The sequence below is a fragment of the Haliotis cracherodii genome, unplaced genomic scaffold (genome assembly GCF_022045235.1).
Source record: "Haliotis cracherodii isolate W230 unplaced genomic scaffold, xgHalCrac1.p SCAF_6, whole genome shotgun sequence".
NCBI classification, from domain to species: Eukaryota; Metazoa; Mollusca; class Gastropoda; order Lepetellida; family Haliotidae; genus Haliotis; species Haliotis cracherodii.
Window position 1 is genome coordinate 42,676,371 of NW_027266319.1, and position 16,869 is coordinate 42,693,239.

General features: G+C 40.1%; 1 protein-coding gene across 2 annotated transcripts in view; it reads right to left on the minus strand.

The window, feature by feature from the left end:
• The window catches only part of LOC139445750 (DNA-binding protein P3A2-like), a 40,841-nt gene extending 25,402 nt beyond the window's left edge, over nucleotides 1-15,439 (minus strand). The window contains exons 1-4 of one of the 2 annotated variants that reach the window (XM_071226954.1): nucleotides 15,378-15,439; nucleotides 13,345-13,551; nucleotides 12,422-12,536; nucleotides 8,684-8,819 (exon numbers count right to left, since the gene is read on the minus strand). In XM_071226954.1, coding sequence (XP_071083055.1) covers nucleotides 8,684-8,819; nucleotides 12,422-12,536; nucleotides 13,345-13,534 — 441 coding nt within the window. In that variant the 5' untranslated portion in view covers nucleotides 13,535-13,551; nucleotides 15,378-15,439. Of the gene's footprint in view, nucleotides 1-8,683; nucleotides 8,820-12,421; nucleotides 12,537-13,344; nucleotides 13,552-15,085; nucleotides 15,191-15,377 lie in introns of those variants that run through there. The other variant, XM_071226955.1, reaches the window with a different exon arrangement.
• Between the last annotated feature and the right edge of the window lie 1,430 nt (nucleotides 15,440-16,869).

Genomic DNA, 16,869 nt, shown 5'->3' on the forward strand with positions numbered 1-16,869 from the left:
AGGCTACCCGACCGTCCCTTAGGATCGAAGAAGAAAGAGAGACGCATAGTGTGAGAAAGGATAAGTTTAAAAATATCCCTTTAAGGCATGGTCAAAACAAGGTTAAAATTTATGATATATTGCAAACAAAAGAATATGTTGAGCCCACCACTAATTGTAACTTCTCAAATTTTAATTTCGTTAAATTTTGAACAAATATACACAACACATGAAAATCCCACACTTGTCAAATTAACCTGACTGAGATGTATTTATTCACAGTTTTTTAAACAATTTTTAAAACCCAACAAGACAGTCAGGCAGGTGTCTCATAAGTGTTGCCAGCCAATCTTCAAAGTTACCTTCAGACATTATAAATATTGAAAGATAAAAAACAAGAGTCATCCGAAGATGACATATCCCCCCGACGTGGCACGTCGATAAACTGTGTGTACCATTTGAGTATTTAGATTGTCAAGGAAATCTTTTTCCTTGATGCCAAAAACAGAAATATAATGAAAGTTATTACATATTGGTTCATGTAGCTCACTTTCTGATGATCTCATGAAATTTGTAACAACAATAACTTCCAGATTCGCACATGAATAGCTCTGTTGTAGCCGCATGACTCAAAGGCATAAAGAGAATGTTCTAGGTTATGTAGCTCACATCATATATAGTATATGATATCGGTAAATAGTATACCTTAGAAAAAAATGTTATTAAAATCTATAAATAACAAACTGCACTACTAGTGAAATCCCTTAATAGCAAAAGGCACTTCTACTGAGCCTGATTGTTAAGTGTACAAGTTTTGGGAAGCTAGGTTGTACGGTTTAGGAAATATGCTCCGGACAAGAGCACATACTAAATTTCCTAAGTTCATCATATTTCCATGGAAACGACAAAAATAAAAAATTCTAAAAATCTCTAAAAAGCAAAAGGCACTACTACTGAGCCTGATTGGTAAGTGTACCAAGTTTTGGGAAGCTAGGTTGTACAGTTTAGGAAATATGCTCCGGACAAACAATGATTACAGACGGACGGATGGATGGACGGACTGACAGACATACTGATGGCTATATCCCCCCCGTCATTATATGTCAGGGGGATAAAAAGAAGAGATAAATCATGTTTAGATTCAATTACTAAAATTTCAAACACCTACTTCAGAATCTACAAGGAGTCATAATAATTCTGAATACGTAAGTAGTCCTAACATTATATGCCAGACAGTCAGGCAGGTGGAGGAATATTCATTCAGCCCGACAGAAAAGTTACCAGCCATGGGCAGTTATTTCGAACACTCTTTGTTCATGAACTGGAATGAATGGAAAGCCACATAAACACACTTCTAATAGTGACTTGAGAACTCATGCAGTACATGCCATAGAATTGTCTGAAAATAGCATTCCTGACCTGTTTTTCAGACCATGCTAGTATCTCTTCCTTGCATCTTGTGTATTACTTTTGTATCAATAGATGACCTCATAAAGCCACACCATATACAGTCAAGTCTCATTAATCCGACACTCGTTAATCCGACAATCGGCTTTATCGGACACTAATGATGGGAACCGATTAAATCAGTGCTATTTAGATACGTTAATCCGACAGTCTCGCACTCCGACACACCTAATTTGCAACGAAATACCGAAATCACTCATTAATCAGTCTAGTTAATCTGACACAGTGATCAGCGTACTCCATGGTCATCTGCCCGCGAGTACACAGCCAGTGTTTTGATGCGAGGCGAGTCGGCTGGTAGCTGCATATTACAAAGCTGCAGCGATAAACTTGCTTAACAATAAACAATTAATGTTTAAATAAAGAAAACAGGATAATTCACATGCTTAGATTACCTCAATCTTATTATAATCAGATACAAGTTCTCGCTATCGACGAGGACATCCCATTACAAGTCACGTCAGAACAACCTTTCGCGAACTATGACCTACCAATGAAATGACCAACAGGAAGTCGACGTTAGCCACTTAGAAAGCAGCTTTCTTAGTAAAATCTAAATATTTTTTACATTTGTATACTTATCCTGCATTACTCCTTAATGCATTCACTGCTTACTTGCGACAAAAAAAAACTGGGACAGCTAACTGGGGATGGTCCTTGGGTGAATGGCTCTGTTCGTAATCCCACTTTTACATCCCGCCGTCGCTATCCCTGTGACCTCACGTGACCAAAGGTCAACTTTTCACATCACTGCCTGTCGCCCGAGCTTAAAAAACATACTTTTGAGGTTTCTGAAGCCAAAGTGAGAAGGCAAGTCTGCGACCGGTGGGCCTTAAACGTAGTAATGCAGGATAAGTATACAAATGTAAAAAAAATATTTAGATTTTACTAAATTTTTTACTTATCCTGCATTACTCCTTAATGCATCTGTATCGGACGGTATGGAGGTGGGAAATCCTCACAATACAGAAACCTCAATAATTCACACCCTGAAAACATGACACAGATTGGTCAGTAAACCGTTAAGCGGAAAAGTTGAGAGAAAACGCTAATACGGTAGGGTATTACAATGTGGCAAACAATTGCACATGGGAATTAAAGAATAGTTCCCTATACATTTTAGTAATAAAGATAACGAGATGCTCAGCCAAATCTTTACTTACTATATAATTAAAGCCCTGATGACAAAAACTTGTCTTCCCCTGGCGAAATCTGATCGATTACACCAAACATAAAAAGGCTCTGTATAGGGTGCGTACATTATTTACGTCGAGGGTTGGTAACTTGCTGAGCTACAACCAACGGCCCAAAATTCCGTACACATTCAATGTCCTCGAGAGTCACATCGCGAAGATAATGACTAGCGAAAACTGTGTCAGACCTCCAAAAACATCCTTCCATGATTGTCTTGATAGTACAATTGCTGTGTAAGGCCATGGTAGGGGCTAATGCCCTGATCTCATTAGGATTATTCGTTCTTGGTGGATCCAAATTGGCGATCGAATAGGCCTGAAGGATGACTGCGCGTAACCATAAGGATATGGTGTTGCGACTGACCTCGGTCAGGGATGTAGTAGATACGGGTATAAATAACCGCTTCCTTGAACCACGTCTAGTCTTGGAACGGCGGATGAAAATTCGCAGTGCCCGTACTGGACATAATAGAAGTTCACCCTCATCTTCACTGCCCACAATCATCGAGATTGGTGGAATGGTGAAGGAACGGTCAGGTTGGCCTGGTAATTGATTTTTGGCAATTAAATCCCAGCACAACCCTAGATGTACTGTTCCGTGCATCCCATGCTCAAACCGAACCCGGGTGATGTCGACTGCATGTAATTCGCTCACCCGTGCCGCTGTGGCTAATGCCAAGAGAAACATTGATTTCTTGGTGAGGTCATAAAAGGAGGATGCATTGAGAGGCTCAAATGGGGGTCCTTGCAAACCTCGAAGTACCACGTTCAGATCCCACGCAGGTGGTCTTCTGATCCTCAAGCCTGAATGAGCGTAATAAGGCCTGTAGTTCCGGGATCTTAGTAATCTTACGATTATCCGGAACAGTCAACATTGAGTTAAGTGCAACCAAGTACGTGGTAATGGTGCTACCTTTCAAGTGTCTCTGGGTACGCAGATGTAGGAGGTATTCAGCTAAAAACTGAGGTGACGCCGTAGTAGGATCTTGACCTTTTGCCTTGCAAAAAGTTTCAAACGATCCCCACTTATCATCGTAAAGGCTTCTAGCAGAGGGACGATGAGCTAAGGTTATAGCTTTTGCTGCCCGAGACGAATAGCCTTTTGCACTTAATACCTTTTTAAGACGAACCAAACGTGCAGACGAAATTTGTCTGGTGTTGGATGAGGCAATTTGATGTGAGGGTGGATAAGTAGGTTGGACCACTGGGGAAGGGGTAGTGGATCGTTTCCAGCTAGCTTCCTGAGCTCGACGAACCACCCTCTCGCTGGCCACCAGGGCGCGACCAAAGTCAGAGCAAGTGTTCTTGTCTCTTGGTTTTTTTGTATTACCCTGGGAAGTAGAACTGGTGGCGGAAATGCATACGCCTTAAGTCCTTCCCAAGGAATGCTGAATGCGTCCACCGCCCAAGCCCTCGGATCTGGTAACGGGGAGACATATGTCAAAAGTTGATGGTTTTGGCAAGTTGCAAACAGGTTGATGTTTGGTTGCCCGAACTTACGAACCAATAATTGGAATGCTTCTGTGTGAAGTTTCCACTCAGTGGGTGCTACCCTGTCTGGGCGTGATAGAGCATCGGCCAGAATGTTTCGACATCCGGGGATGTGCTGAACTATGAACTGTAGTTGCAGCCGATCCACTAGATGGAAAAACTGTCTGTTGAAGTAGCGAGTTGGAGTGTATTGTTCCTTTATTGTGCAGGCATCACACCACAGTGACCATAGCCCTGAGACTGTCTGGTCTTGTAGGTGAGCACCCCACCCCTGAAGGGAGGCGTCTGCGAATAGGTGTAGATTCGGGGACAACCCTGATAAAGAGATTCCTCCTAAGACATTCGACTCTATCGTCCACCAACGGAGATAAGGTCTCAAATGCGCTGGTAGCATGATGGCCCTGAGTGGATCCTGACTCCTGATGTAGGGATTCAGGAATTGTTGTATTGGGCGTAACTGTAATCGGCCTCTGTTGGTTAGGTCCTGGGCTGAGGTGAGTAACCCTAGCAACACTTGTCATTGGTGAAGTATGCGTGGTTGACAAAGAGCAGGTGACAGGAGGCGTAAAATCTTGTGCCATCTGTCCCTGGGGACCGACAGGAGGTTCTGATCTGTTTGAAATAGTCCTCCTATGAACTGGAGTCGAAATGATGGAGTTGACTCCGATTTCGCCTCGTTGACTATCCAACCCATTTGATATAGTAGTCTTCTGGTGAATTCCCGGTGGCATACTAACGTTGGTGTGTGTTGATGACACAGGAGACAGTCGTCTATGTACGACTGGAACCAAATGTTCCTCAGCTGTAGAAACACAGTTATGGGCTTCATTATTCGTGTAAATAGCCACGGGGCCACTGAAATGCCAAATGGGAGTACTGCCCACTGGTAGTGGACCCCATTGAACTGGAACCTGAGTAATCTGTGATCTTTGGGATGAATCGGTATGTGCAGATATGCATCCTGTAGATCGATACTGATCAAGGAATCGAACGCTTTTATGATGGTTCTGAGTAGTCTCAATGTAATGACGCGGAAATAGGGTGGACGCTTCAGATAGAGCTCGTTGAAAACAGAGAGATTGTGTATCATTCTCATCTTGTCTGAGCCCTTCTTGGGTATCAGGAAGATGTGAGAATAAAATCCCGGAGTTAGCGCTGGGGTGTGTATAATCTCTACGGCTCTTTTCTCCAATAGTAAGTCTATGTTGGCCTTTAAAAGGACATGCTGCTTCCTTGGATAATTTCCCGGAATGGGTGCCGTGGTCAATGGAGGAAAAACCTCTATGTCTAGTTGGTAACCGTGGCGTAGAATGTTGAGAACATAATCGTCCCTGAGGATGTTCCAGTTCTTCCAAAACCGATTCAGTCTCCCGCCTACCCGGGGTATTGACAATTGGGACGACTGGGGGTAGGAGATCCCAGTCGTGACTTTCTAACATTTCAATGTTTGCCCCTCCTATCACCTCCCTTACTGTGGTATTTACCACGTCGGGATTGATAAGAACCCTGGGGTTTTCCTCTGCCACGCCCTTTGCCACGAAAAGAATCTTGCACCTGTCCTTCCTTAAGCGACTCACGTCTAGGCCTGTAGTTGCCTGACTTGCCTGATCGCTAGGAAAAATTTTGAGAAACATGCTCCAAAGCCTTGAGTGCTGTTTCATCCCTAGCGTAACTGGAAACCTTGGCGTGTGTGTCTGAAATCTGTTCGTTGAACAGAGATGAGGAAGACCAAGGTTGACGTAGCAATCTGCGTTTAAACTCTGAGTCCCAAGTAGATAAGGCTAAATAACCCAATCTCAGAGTGACAGTTTTTTCTGCCAACGCAGCTTTAAGATGATTCCTCATATGGTCAATCTGACGCTGTTGAAAATCAACTATAGTTTGGAGGTGATCTAGTCCGTTAGGATTATCCTCTGACAGATCCTGCTCTACCGCCTGAGTAGACGATGCTAATGCTGCTAAAGGTTTTAATACCCTACGGATTTCTGTTTCAATAAACGCAACTCTGGTATCCTGAACCTTAAGAGTGGCAGGCCTTGACGAGCCTGTCATTCTCTGTATATCCTCATCCAAACTATGAGCCTGGTTTGCTGCCTCAAAGCTATGAATAGGAAATTCATCTTTCCTAAATCTGGGAGGTCTGAATGACGGCGTAAGTGTGAGCCTGGAGAAGTCCTCATCCAAAGATCTAATCATATCTGACATCATAGGGTCAATCGGAATCGACGTAGGATGTGTCCAAATAGTATTTTTTTTATCTACCCCACTACCCGGGGAAGGTACTGAAATGAGGCGGTCAGCTACCCAATCAGGTACTTGAGCCAGGCTAAGGTGAGTATTCCATTCGTTCGCGGAATCTCCCTCCTCTCCATTAGAACCATCTGATGAATCAGAACAACGTTGATGTGTACGTCTTGATGGTGAACGAATTCTACTCCGATGTGCAATATTACCTCTGACCGAGGGCTTAGATGAACTGCCTGGTGACAAGGAATCATGAGTTGATGTCCAAGTACGGGCAGGTGTACTGGTACTACTCAACAAAGATTGTACTGTATTATGACTCATAATAGGAGTGTTATACACATTAGTCACTGGAGTAGGCGGTAAAATATGTGCCATAGATGTAGTTGATGCAGGTGTCTGATACATAGGCATAGGCATAGGCATAGGCGTAGGCGTAGGTATAGGCGTAGGCGTAGGCGTAGGCGCACGATACAGTTGTGTCATAGACTGCTGCCACATTGATTGTAGAAAATTTTGCATCCAATTAGTGTTTGGAATTGGCATAGGCGCCTGCCCTGGAAACGTTGATACAGCGCTAAGCTGATTGTGTGCTGCTTGCGTAATATCATACGCTGATAGCCCTGGGGCTGATGTCATTGTAGAAGCGCTCGGCGCAGGCATATGAGGAGCAATGCTCAATGGAGTAGACTTGAGTCTAGCTTGGCTTTGCGCTACCCCCGACAACGCATCTTGAGACGCTGGCGCACTGTCTGCAGACGTAACAGATGTAGAATTCTCCAAAGACTGCAAATTAGGTGCAATTATAATACGCCCAACATTCTCCGGGAGAGAAGATTCCGGTGGCATGTGCACCTCCGCGGTGACAGTTACGGCCGACCTATTATCCCTCATAGATAAAGGTTGCGTCATAATGATCGAATCCTGTCCCTTGCTCATTCGCATTAGCGATAAAGACATTTTCCTTTTCTCACGACGTGATTGCTGCAAAATATGTTTGTGAGTAACTTGCCTATACCTCCCGAAACTCGTTGGAGAGAGGTTTATACAAAAAACACATTTAGAATTTGGTGCACAAATTTGTGTACACGACAAACAACGTGGGTGAGGATCTTGAATAGATTTTTTTCCACGACAATTAGTACAACGCGCAAGCATAAGTTACGCAATAATATACTAGAAGAAAACGGGACTAGAATTTACTGCCGTAGATAATTTCTCGGCAAAATTTGGAACGAGTTGAAAGAGTATAAATGCTTGAATATACGCAACTCAATGAACCGCCCAAGCTAGTAGTATTGAAAACAACATATGAATTATGTTATACATACCTAGCCGATAATTGTAAACAATTGACTACCTTTGCCAAGCAAACAATTGTAACACAATTCAAAATGGCAGGGAACAGATAGCACGTGGCGGGAAAAAAAAGAAAAAAAGACACGTCTTTTTTTTCGCCTCAAAATATCAAATACAACTTCACAACATGTTGAAAGTAATATGAAAAGTATACATCACCCATCGCAGAAGAATTTTAGAATGGTAGACGAATTGGAAGGTCTAAATAAATCCAAAAAAAACGAGAGCTCCGCTGGAAACGTCCTAGCTATGTCGCGACAGGCAGTGATGTGAAGAGTTGACCTTTGGTCACGTGAGGTCACAGGGACAGCGACGGCGGGATGTAAAAGTGGGATTACGAACAGAGCCATTGACCCAAGGACCATCCCCGGTTAGCTGTCCCAGTTTTTTTTTGTCGCAAGGTAAGCAGTGAATGCATTAAGGAGTAATGCAGGATAAGTAAAAAATTTAAGCTTTGGCTACCAGTTTCAAAGTTGCGACTTCCATTCCAGACTATGCTTTTTAAAGAATTTTGAATCTGTCAAACAGTCTGTAACAGTTTTTTTGTGTTAAACTTAAGAGGTTGAATAATTAGAAAACATATTCCGCGAATAATTTAACATAACAATATGAATATATATTTCATATTTTTTATAACGTGTTTGAATCCTTATCTATCGTGTAGTTGTCCGATTTTCGATCAAGAACGTTGATACTACTAAATTTTGTTTATCCGACATACTCGTTAATCCGACACAATCATATGCAACCATCGTTGTCGGATTAACAGGACTTGACTGTACCTGATACAGTGGCACAAACTATCATGCTGCCACATATATTTCAATGAATCTTACAGGCCCTAATAAAGGTATGATATCAATATTAACTCATTTCAGTACCATCTTAACAAAAAAATAGTGGACAACTAGAAACTCTCAAATCCTGGACTGACAAAAACAAAGTCATACCACACTCTCCAAGGGCTGAGAGCCAAACACTTTGAAAGACGATCCTGTCTGACTTGGTTTGCCTGGTGTACAACACAAGACAACGGCCTGCTGCCCAACACGGGTTGTGTATTCTTCTATGGTGCTCTTCAGTTTCCTGCAGAATAAACAGAACATCAGCACTCACGTATAAAGCTAATAGAGTAAACTTTATCATAACAAATTATAATACATGGGTATGCAGCATGCTTATCTAGGCATCAGGGTCAGAAACAAGAAAGAAGTGAGCAAAGCTCACATACCCCCGTTATCCCCGCAGGTCAACTACAAATAGTAAATAGTTACATATGTTACATATTTCTAACTGATTTTAACTTCAATGTATTAAAAACTAAGATTGAGTTCCAGTGACAATTGCCGCCCCCTCCAAATCTCCCATGTTACCAGTGTTCACTACGAGGAAGTAGATCACCATGAACACCTTTGAATAAAAATGTGATTGAGGAGTTACATACCGATAAGAAGAATTATCAAAAGGACCAAAAATTGTTTATATAAAAACACATAAAAACTGGAACAATATCATATAAGAAAATCAATAAATTAACAAGCATGAAATACTCACATCCCCCGCCAATATGACATGTCGGGTGTGTGCAATGCATTAGCCCTATGTGAACTATGTTCACAAGGCCTTTTTGTAAAGAAATATAGTACGTTTTTCAAGATCTGCTCCAGAAAACAAGGACTACCACAATTTTCAGTCTAAATCAAAGTCGTTGCCATGGAAACTCAAAAATAACTTTTTAAAAAAATCCCAAACTATCAAAAGGCACCAGTTCACCACTAGACCTATCAATGTGCAAAATGTGGTGAAGAAAAATGGTACGGTTTTCAAGATCTGCTTCGGAAACGAGGACTACCACCATTTTCAGTCTTAATCAAAGTTGTTGCCATAGAAACTCGAAAAATAACTTTTTTAAAATCCAGAACTATCAAATGGCACCAGTTCACCACTAGAACTATCTATGTGCCAAGTTTGGTGAAGAAATACAGTACGGTTTTCAAGATCTGCTCCGAAAACGAGGACTACAACCATTTTCAGTCTAAATCAAAGTCGTTGCCATGGAAACTCGAAAAATAACTTTTTATAAAAATCCCAAACTATCAAAAGGCACCGGTTACCCACTAGATGTATCTATGTGCCAAGTTTGGTGAAGAAATATGGTACGGTTTTCAAGATCTGCTCCGGAAACGATATATGACGGACGGACGGCACCCATTCCCATATCCCCTTCCACTTTGTGGCGGGGGATAATAATTTCCATCTAGCCTTAACAGATATGGTAAAGAATTCATAAATTCAAACTATCACAAAGCACAGATACTGATGATGATCTACATGAGTGGAAACAATTTTTGAAAATATATTAGCTATACAAAACCAGTCATCAAAGTTTCTAAATTCCATCATGTTTCCATGAAAACAGCAAAAGACAAAACTTTCAGAATCTTATAAAAGATAAAAAAACCAATCATGGCGGTTAATGTAGCAAGTTTGCTAAGCTAGGATACATAATACTGTAAACATGGATCGTACAAAAACTCTACCCAAAATTTATGTTTCACCATGATTCCATGGAAACAAAAAATAAAAAAATCCAGAATCTTCAAACTAGCAAAAGGCACAAGTACTCATTGTGGTTAATGTGTGTAGAAAGTTTGGTGAAGCTAGGATGCATAGTTAAAAACATATAGGCCGTACAAAACACCCACCCTAAAAGTTTAAGTTTCTTAATGTTTCCATGGAAACGGCAAAAATTAAAAGTTCAGAATCTTCAAACTAGCAAAAGGCACAAGTACTCATTGTGGTTAATGTGTGTAGAAAGTTTGGTGAAGCTAGGGTGCATGGTTAAAAAGTTATGGGCCTAACAAAAGCTCGGACGGAAGGAAGGACGAACGCTATATACCCCCGATTTACTTCGTAAACGGGGTATAATTAGTTTATTTTTTCACCATGTTCACTTGTCCTAAAAAAAGATCTGCTATGGACTTGTCGTCCATGTAATGCTAAAAGTGATTGTCCGCACAGAAATGTCACTAGTTCTTCATGAATTCTTTACTTGTCTCAACCTAGGTTTGTGTTAATTTTGAACCCCGGGCAGTGATCAAGTAAAAATGTGTTTAACACAGAACACTGAAAATTATGAAAATCTTTAACGTCAGAAGTGTGGCCAGGTTTCACTAAAATATCTTCAAATGAAATGTTCTTTCTATGATGTACACACTACAAACTCCCGAGCATTTCACTATAATGTTTATAGCTATATGATAAATATGCAAGAAAACAGTTAATTTTAAAGCAAGATTCTCTAGTAAATTCTCTACTGACTGTTTAATGATTGTCACTAATTTCAGAAAATTGCAGACTTGAGGTATGAAAACTTCTGACCAAATACCATGTGACCTTCGCCTTTCAATTCATCTGTGCCTTGAAGATCGTATCGACATGACCAGCATTCTTAATTCATGCTTACCAACGCTCAAACATAACCTAAAATATGTCCCAGCCTGAAGTGATAACACATATGGACACTAAGGGTGAAACGATACACCGATATTCCGATGCATCGCGATACTTGACCCACGATACGATATACGATAAACATGGGCCCATTTAACGATACGCCACAATACGGAACGCAAATCTCAAGAACAGCGTTTCCTCGCTATTGTGCCTTTCAATAAACCGCTAACTTGGTTATAGCGCGCACTAACGCATGGCTCCCAAAAACGTACTTACATTTTTAATAAGCTCAGGTTTTACACCGACAGATGTTTTTCCCCATCTCATTAAACATTATCAGCTGATCACGGCAAGCACATAACACCGAAAATACCAGTCAGCAAGTCCGAACTGAAGTACGCAATTCAATACCATTATTATACTATCTTGTTATTAAAACGTGTTCATTATATATCTGGACTTGTGTTTGTAATATATTTGATTAATTTTACTCAAAATTTCATTTAATATTGTTTTCATTAAGTTAGGTGAAATGGTGTGTGAAGAGATACAGCAACCACGGTCAGATTACCGCTTTTGACGCATTGAAACGAACTTTAGTTGCTAGAGAATGGATACATATATGAAAAAAGGCCCTACTTTGACTCGTCAAAAGTCATATTTGTGGAATTTGGCTAATATATGTCAACATAACGTTTTCGCTATCGAAATACATGTAGCACGGGAAGTCCCTAGGATGACTGGTCAAATTGTTCCATACGTAAAAATATCCTGCAACAGCAATCACCAGTACCAAAATGCTACACTTGTGGTTCTTATAATTTTAAATATATATATAGTAAAAGCTGCAACTAAGGTAACACGATATTGGAATATATTATTCCTGATAAAACAAAAAATTCAGATACAATTTCTTCGACCATTGCATCAAAATTCTTTGACGTTGTATCACTGGTGGAGCACATTAATTATTTTCTGGTGTTTGAACTTTGAATTGTTTAATTGTTTGACTGTTCCAAAATCATGAAAGGTTCAATCTTGACATGCTTTAAGTCTTGTTTTTTTATCATTGCGTATCGAGATATGTATCGTATCGTGACCAGAATATCGAGATGCGTATCGTATCGTGACCTTCCTGTATCGTTGCAGCCCTAATGGACACTCCCTACAAATACTAACGTTCCACAAGCTGTCAGGCTAGAAGGCTAATGTAATTGTCTCTCCCAGCTCACCTGAGCAGCCTTGTCTGTTGACGCTTGCGTCTGGAGGGGTTTGTTTCAAACTGATGGGGATGCCCCTTCTTCTTGCCAGTGGCTATTGCAGCAGCAGCAGCAATCCCAACAGGCCCTGCAACAGTAACAGTAGCAGGTGACTAGAGCTGTACTGATCCACGGAGTAGTGACCTAATTATATCTGTCAAGCACTTCTTTCATTTGCTCAACCAAATACAACTGTGAGTGATGTACACAGCTGATGTAGTAACCATACATTCTGCTAATCATGTTTATGTTTAATCTGTCAATAATTATCTATCATGTCTATAGTTACACTATCTACAGAGATTCAAGTCATTAATCCTAATTATTATGATTATAATGCATACTAGCATGTATAGGACCATCCCCAGTTGGTATTTACTACAGCCATATGGGTACCTACTATTCACTGCAAGAGTTATGTTACAGTAAGTTCACAGATTGTTACACCTACTTCCCATTTGTATATGAATTGTCATGATGATGATGATGATGATGATGTACACTTACCAGTAGGGCTGTGTATTGACCTGGATTTTGTATTGAAATATACTGCCTCACTTTAACCTGTATTGCAATATATTGCCAGTTTACATTTTCATGAGGGTCAGTGTCCCTCACTATTTTTCCTTTTTCAGTGAATAAATGTATGATACAGAGATTAAAAGATAAAAACAAAACAAGAGGAGCTTGACAGTCGCGATGTGTACACGCTAATTGATAGAAAGATCGTCAGAGGCAAGTTGTATCAGAAAGATACTATTTTCCATCTCCATATACTTTAATATTTATATTTTCCCCAATATATTGCTACATTGACAAAAGTATCGCAATACATATTGCTGAAGATTTGCACCACAATATACCGTGTACCGGTAATACCGCACACTCTTACTTACCAGCAGCTGCAAGCTGGGCAGTCACATCATCAGTCACTGTCCCTTGGAGGAAGTCGGATGTATCAAAACCACTCTCAGGGGAGCTAGGCTCACTCAAGTCATCTTCCATCATAGCATTGATCTGAGAAGTCATGGTCACATTTCCTGCTATAGTGCCATGCACTGTAGATGACATGCCAGCGTGATTCATACTGTCAGATACGGTTACTGTAACACAATGGGAAGCATGTAAAAACTATCAAACAAAGGTCCAGCCATTTATCATAGCTTCCATGGGGGTATTTTGAACAATTGTTATTGAAAAAACCTTGAGTAGTGAGAATTGCATTATTCTAGTCCCTGGTAAATCATTGGAGTTAACGTGGCCATCTGAAAGAAATTTTACTCGACACACGTTTTGAGCTAGGACTAAAAGTTGTAGACCAGGGTGCTAATGTTTTGTACAACGACACCCAGGGACTTATCTTGGATAAGGGAAAACTGGGGAAAAGTCCAAATCCTTCAATCCAAATTGGAAGTTATCTTAATTTCTGAAGATTATTTAACATAGTATCAAGTACAGCTTAGCATAATAACATCTCCTGCTTTATCAACATTTATCAGCGAAAGTCACCTTAAACAAAACATAACATTAGCAATATTTGTTATCATAGTTCATTTAACATGAATTGGTAAATATACAATTCATATATGTTTTTACTGATGTGCTGTGGATTTTGAATCGAATATCGGCCTCTGAGCAGATGTAGATAACTCCTTGTGCAGACTGTTGTCATGTCATAATTGTCATGACAGTAAGCACTGTAATTTGTTATATTTCTTTTTACACATTCTTACTTGTAGGCCTACATTTAAATTTGTTACAGACAATACTAAGACATATAGGGTATCCCTCACTATCTGATATTCAGTTAGTGTCAATTTACGGATGTATTATACGCCTGATTTCTGTGAAATGACTATACGTATAGTCTGCAACTTTAGCATCTCTATCTGGGGCTGGCGTCAAGTAAGATAGATAACTTACAATATTAATTAACTGAACTGAAAGTATCTCTGCCTCTTCCCCCCTCCTTCCATGCATAAAATATATTGATAAACCAAAACGATTGTCAGTTGTAAGCAGTCACACATGAAATAACAAATTCTACTAACAACAGGAATGGTCGTGGAATGATGCAGGTTAATACGACTTTCTTCACTGCAATTTGTGCAAACATTTGAGTTTTTCAACAAGTTGGGTTTTTCATAAGAGTGTTACGGACCGGCAAACTTACTATTGCTGAGGAGTTATGGACATTTTCGTGTGGTTAAAATTAACATTTAACTTCTATTACAACGTCAGTAGATGCCGATTAGAGACAAGTGAAGTATTTTTGACCATTATGGTTACCAGGGCCTTTGATCTACATTATGATAATGGCCGACATGAAGCCTGAAGGAACACGGGTTTGGGGGTTTGGGGGATTCGAAATGGGAGATTATTTTTTGAATATGGGGGTACGTTTATAGGCATCAAACGTGTCGTCTGCATTCGGCCGTCCAGCAGCGCACATCTCTGTGCGCAAGCGGGAGTCGAAATATTGCAGAGCTTTGCGACTGCGCTTGAGCCTGCGCGGAGGGTATTAGACATTCTTTCCAGTCATGAGTTACACATATCGTGCACTTGTCGGAGGACGGTATACTCGTTCGGATATTATTTATTCAATACATTTTAATGGGTCCAATGGAATTTATTTACAGAACTTCCGTTAGAAATTTCATTTCATCGCCACTCATCGAGGTAGGCAAAGTTCCAAACGCAAAACACAGCTAGCAGTTGACGATAGATCTCTGCAATCTTCTGGCAGACATCTTGTTTTCAGAAACTGCCCTCTGCGTCTGCGCAGCCCTATCGAAGTAAATTTTCTGGATGTACACACTAAAACACTGTGATAAGCCACTTTCCTTAATATATCATTATGTTTTTGCTTCAAAATCAAGAAATGTACCATGAAATGGAAGAACCAGCTGAATCTCTCCTATATACCCACCAATATCCTCCTTGATCGAGCCAATATTGATGTATCCTTCCGCACTGTTGATGTGTGCGGAGGCTGATGAATTTTTCGTCCGCTTATGAAGAAGAGTCCCTGATTAATAGGCACATTAGCCGTACAAGAAACCTGAACATGTGAACATGAACATATCAGTTTCGAGTGCACTGAATACTTGTCTTTTAGTGGGTGACAAATGTGTAGATCTGGGTTGTTGAAACGGTGGACTTATACACTGTCTATGTACCTGTGAATGGTGACTTGCTTCAGCCAGTTGTAGATCTGTGAGGATTATTGATTACCACAACCACATTTCGTTAAATTCATTCTGTACTTATGAAAATGTATCACGATTTTCTGCACACAAATATTACTTGAAAAATATCCAGATGCTACATACACACATTGATGAGACTGGAATAATATTGATTGGAACATTATTTTACTAAGAAGGTGTCAAACGGATGAAAACACAATTCAATGTTATGCGAGCTATTTTGATACATTTATAGCGAGCTTTGACACGTAAAGTACTTCTCACTCCGTGAAGTGAAAATGGTACATATAATTTAAAAACTTTGAAAAAATAAAACAATTTGAAACTACATATAGGCCTAATGTTAAACATCCCCGATACAGAAAGTTGAGACATTTGTTATGAGGGCATTGATGTTGTGGTTCTTTTTTTTGTATTGCCACAAAACTCGAACGAGCGATCACATACCATTGTCTGCCCATACAGTCTCTGTTAGATACCACTTGACACCCCAAAACCTTGTATGAACGACAAACACGCCATGCATAAAGGTGTTACACCCTTTTGCGATATGTTTGTCGTTTGCGTGTCGAGATCTCTGTTGAAAGGCCAACGAAGTTGAAACATATTCCTTTGGGCATTCACCCCACACTGAGTCTCGCGTATATATATACAGACACAATCACATGTTGATTTTACAAGTAGTTTCGTTACAATAATGATTGGATTTAAGTTGTTAATCTTCCTCGAGTATCTCAGTGAATAACTGTTGTCCAGACATAAAATATTTAGTAGAGGATGAATACAATGTCTTTTTTATGTAAGAAATATTTACTTGAGAAATAGGTGGGTTTTTTTTTACCTCATTACAGAAATATTATAAAAATAATATTACGTTTCGAAATTTATTTTGCTCCTGTGATACTAATGTAACACTCTGGAAATGTGACTTTAAATATAATTTATCTTACAACAGTACTATATGGGCCATGTGGCCTGAATTACGAAATAAACTTGATTGATTGAGAGATTTGGTATTGAAAGACATATTCAATGTTTGTTTTGTTGTTTAACGCCGCACTCACACTATTCCAGCTATATGACGGTTGTCTGTAAATATCAAGTCAGGACCAGACGATTCAGTGATTGACGTCACGAGAATCGATCAATGCAATTAGGGTACGATGACATGCATCAACCAAGTCAGCGAGTCTGTAACAACCCCAATCCCGT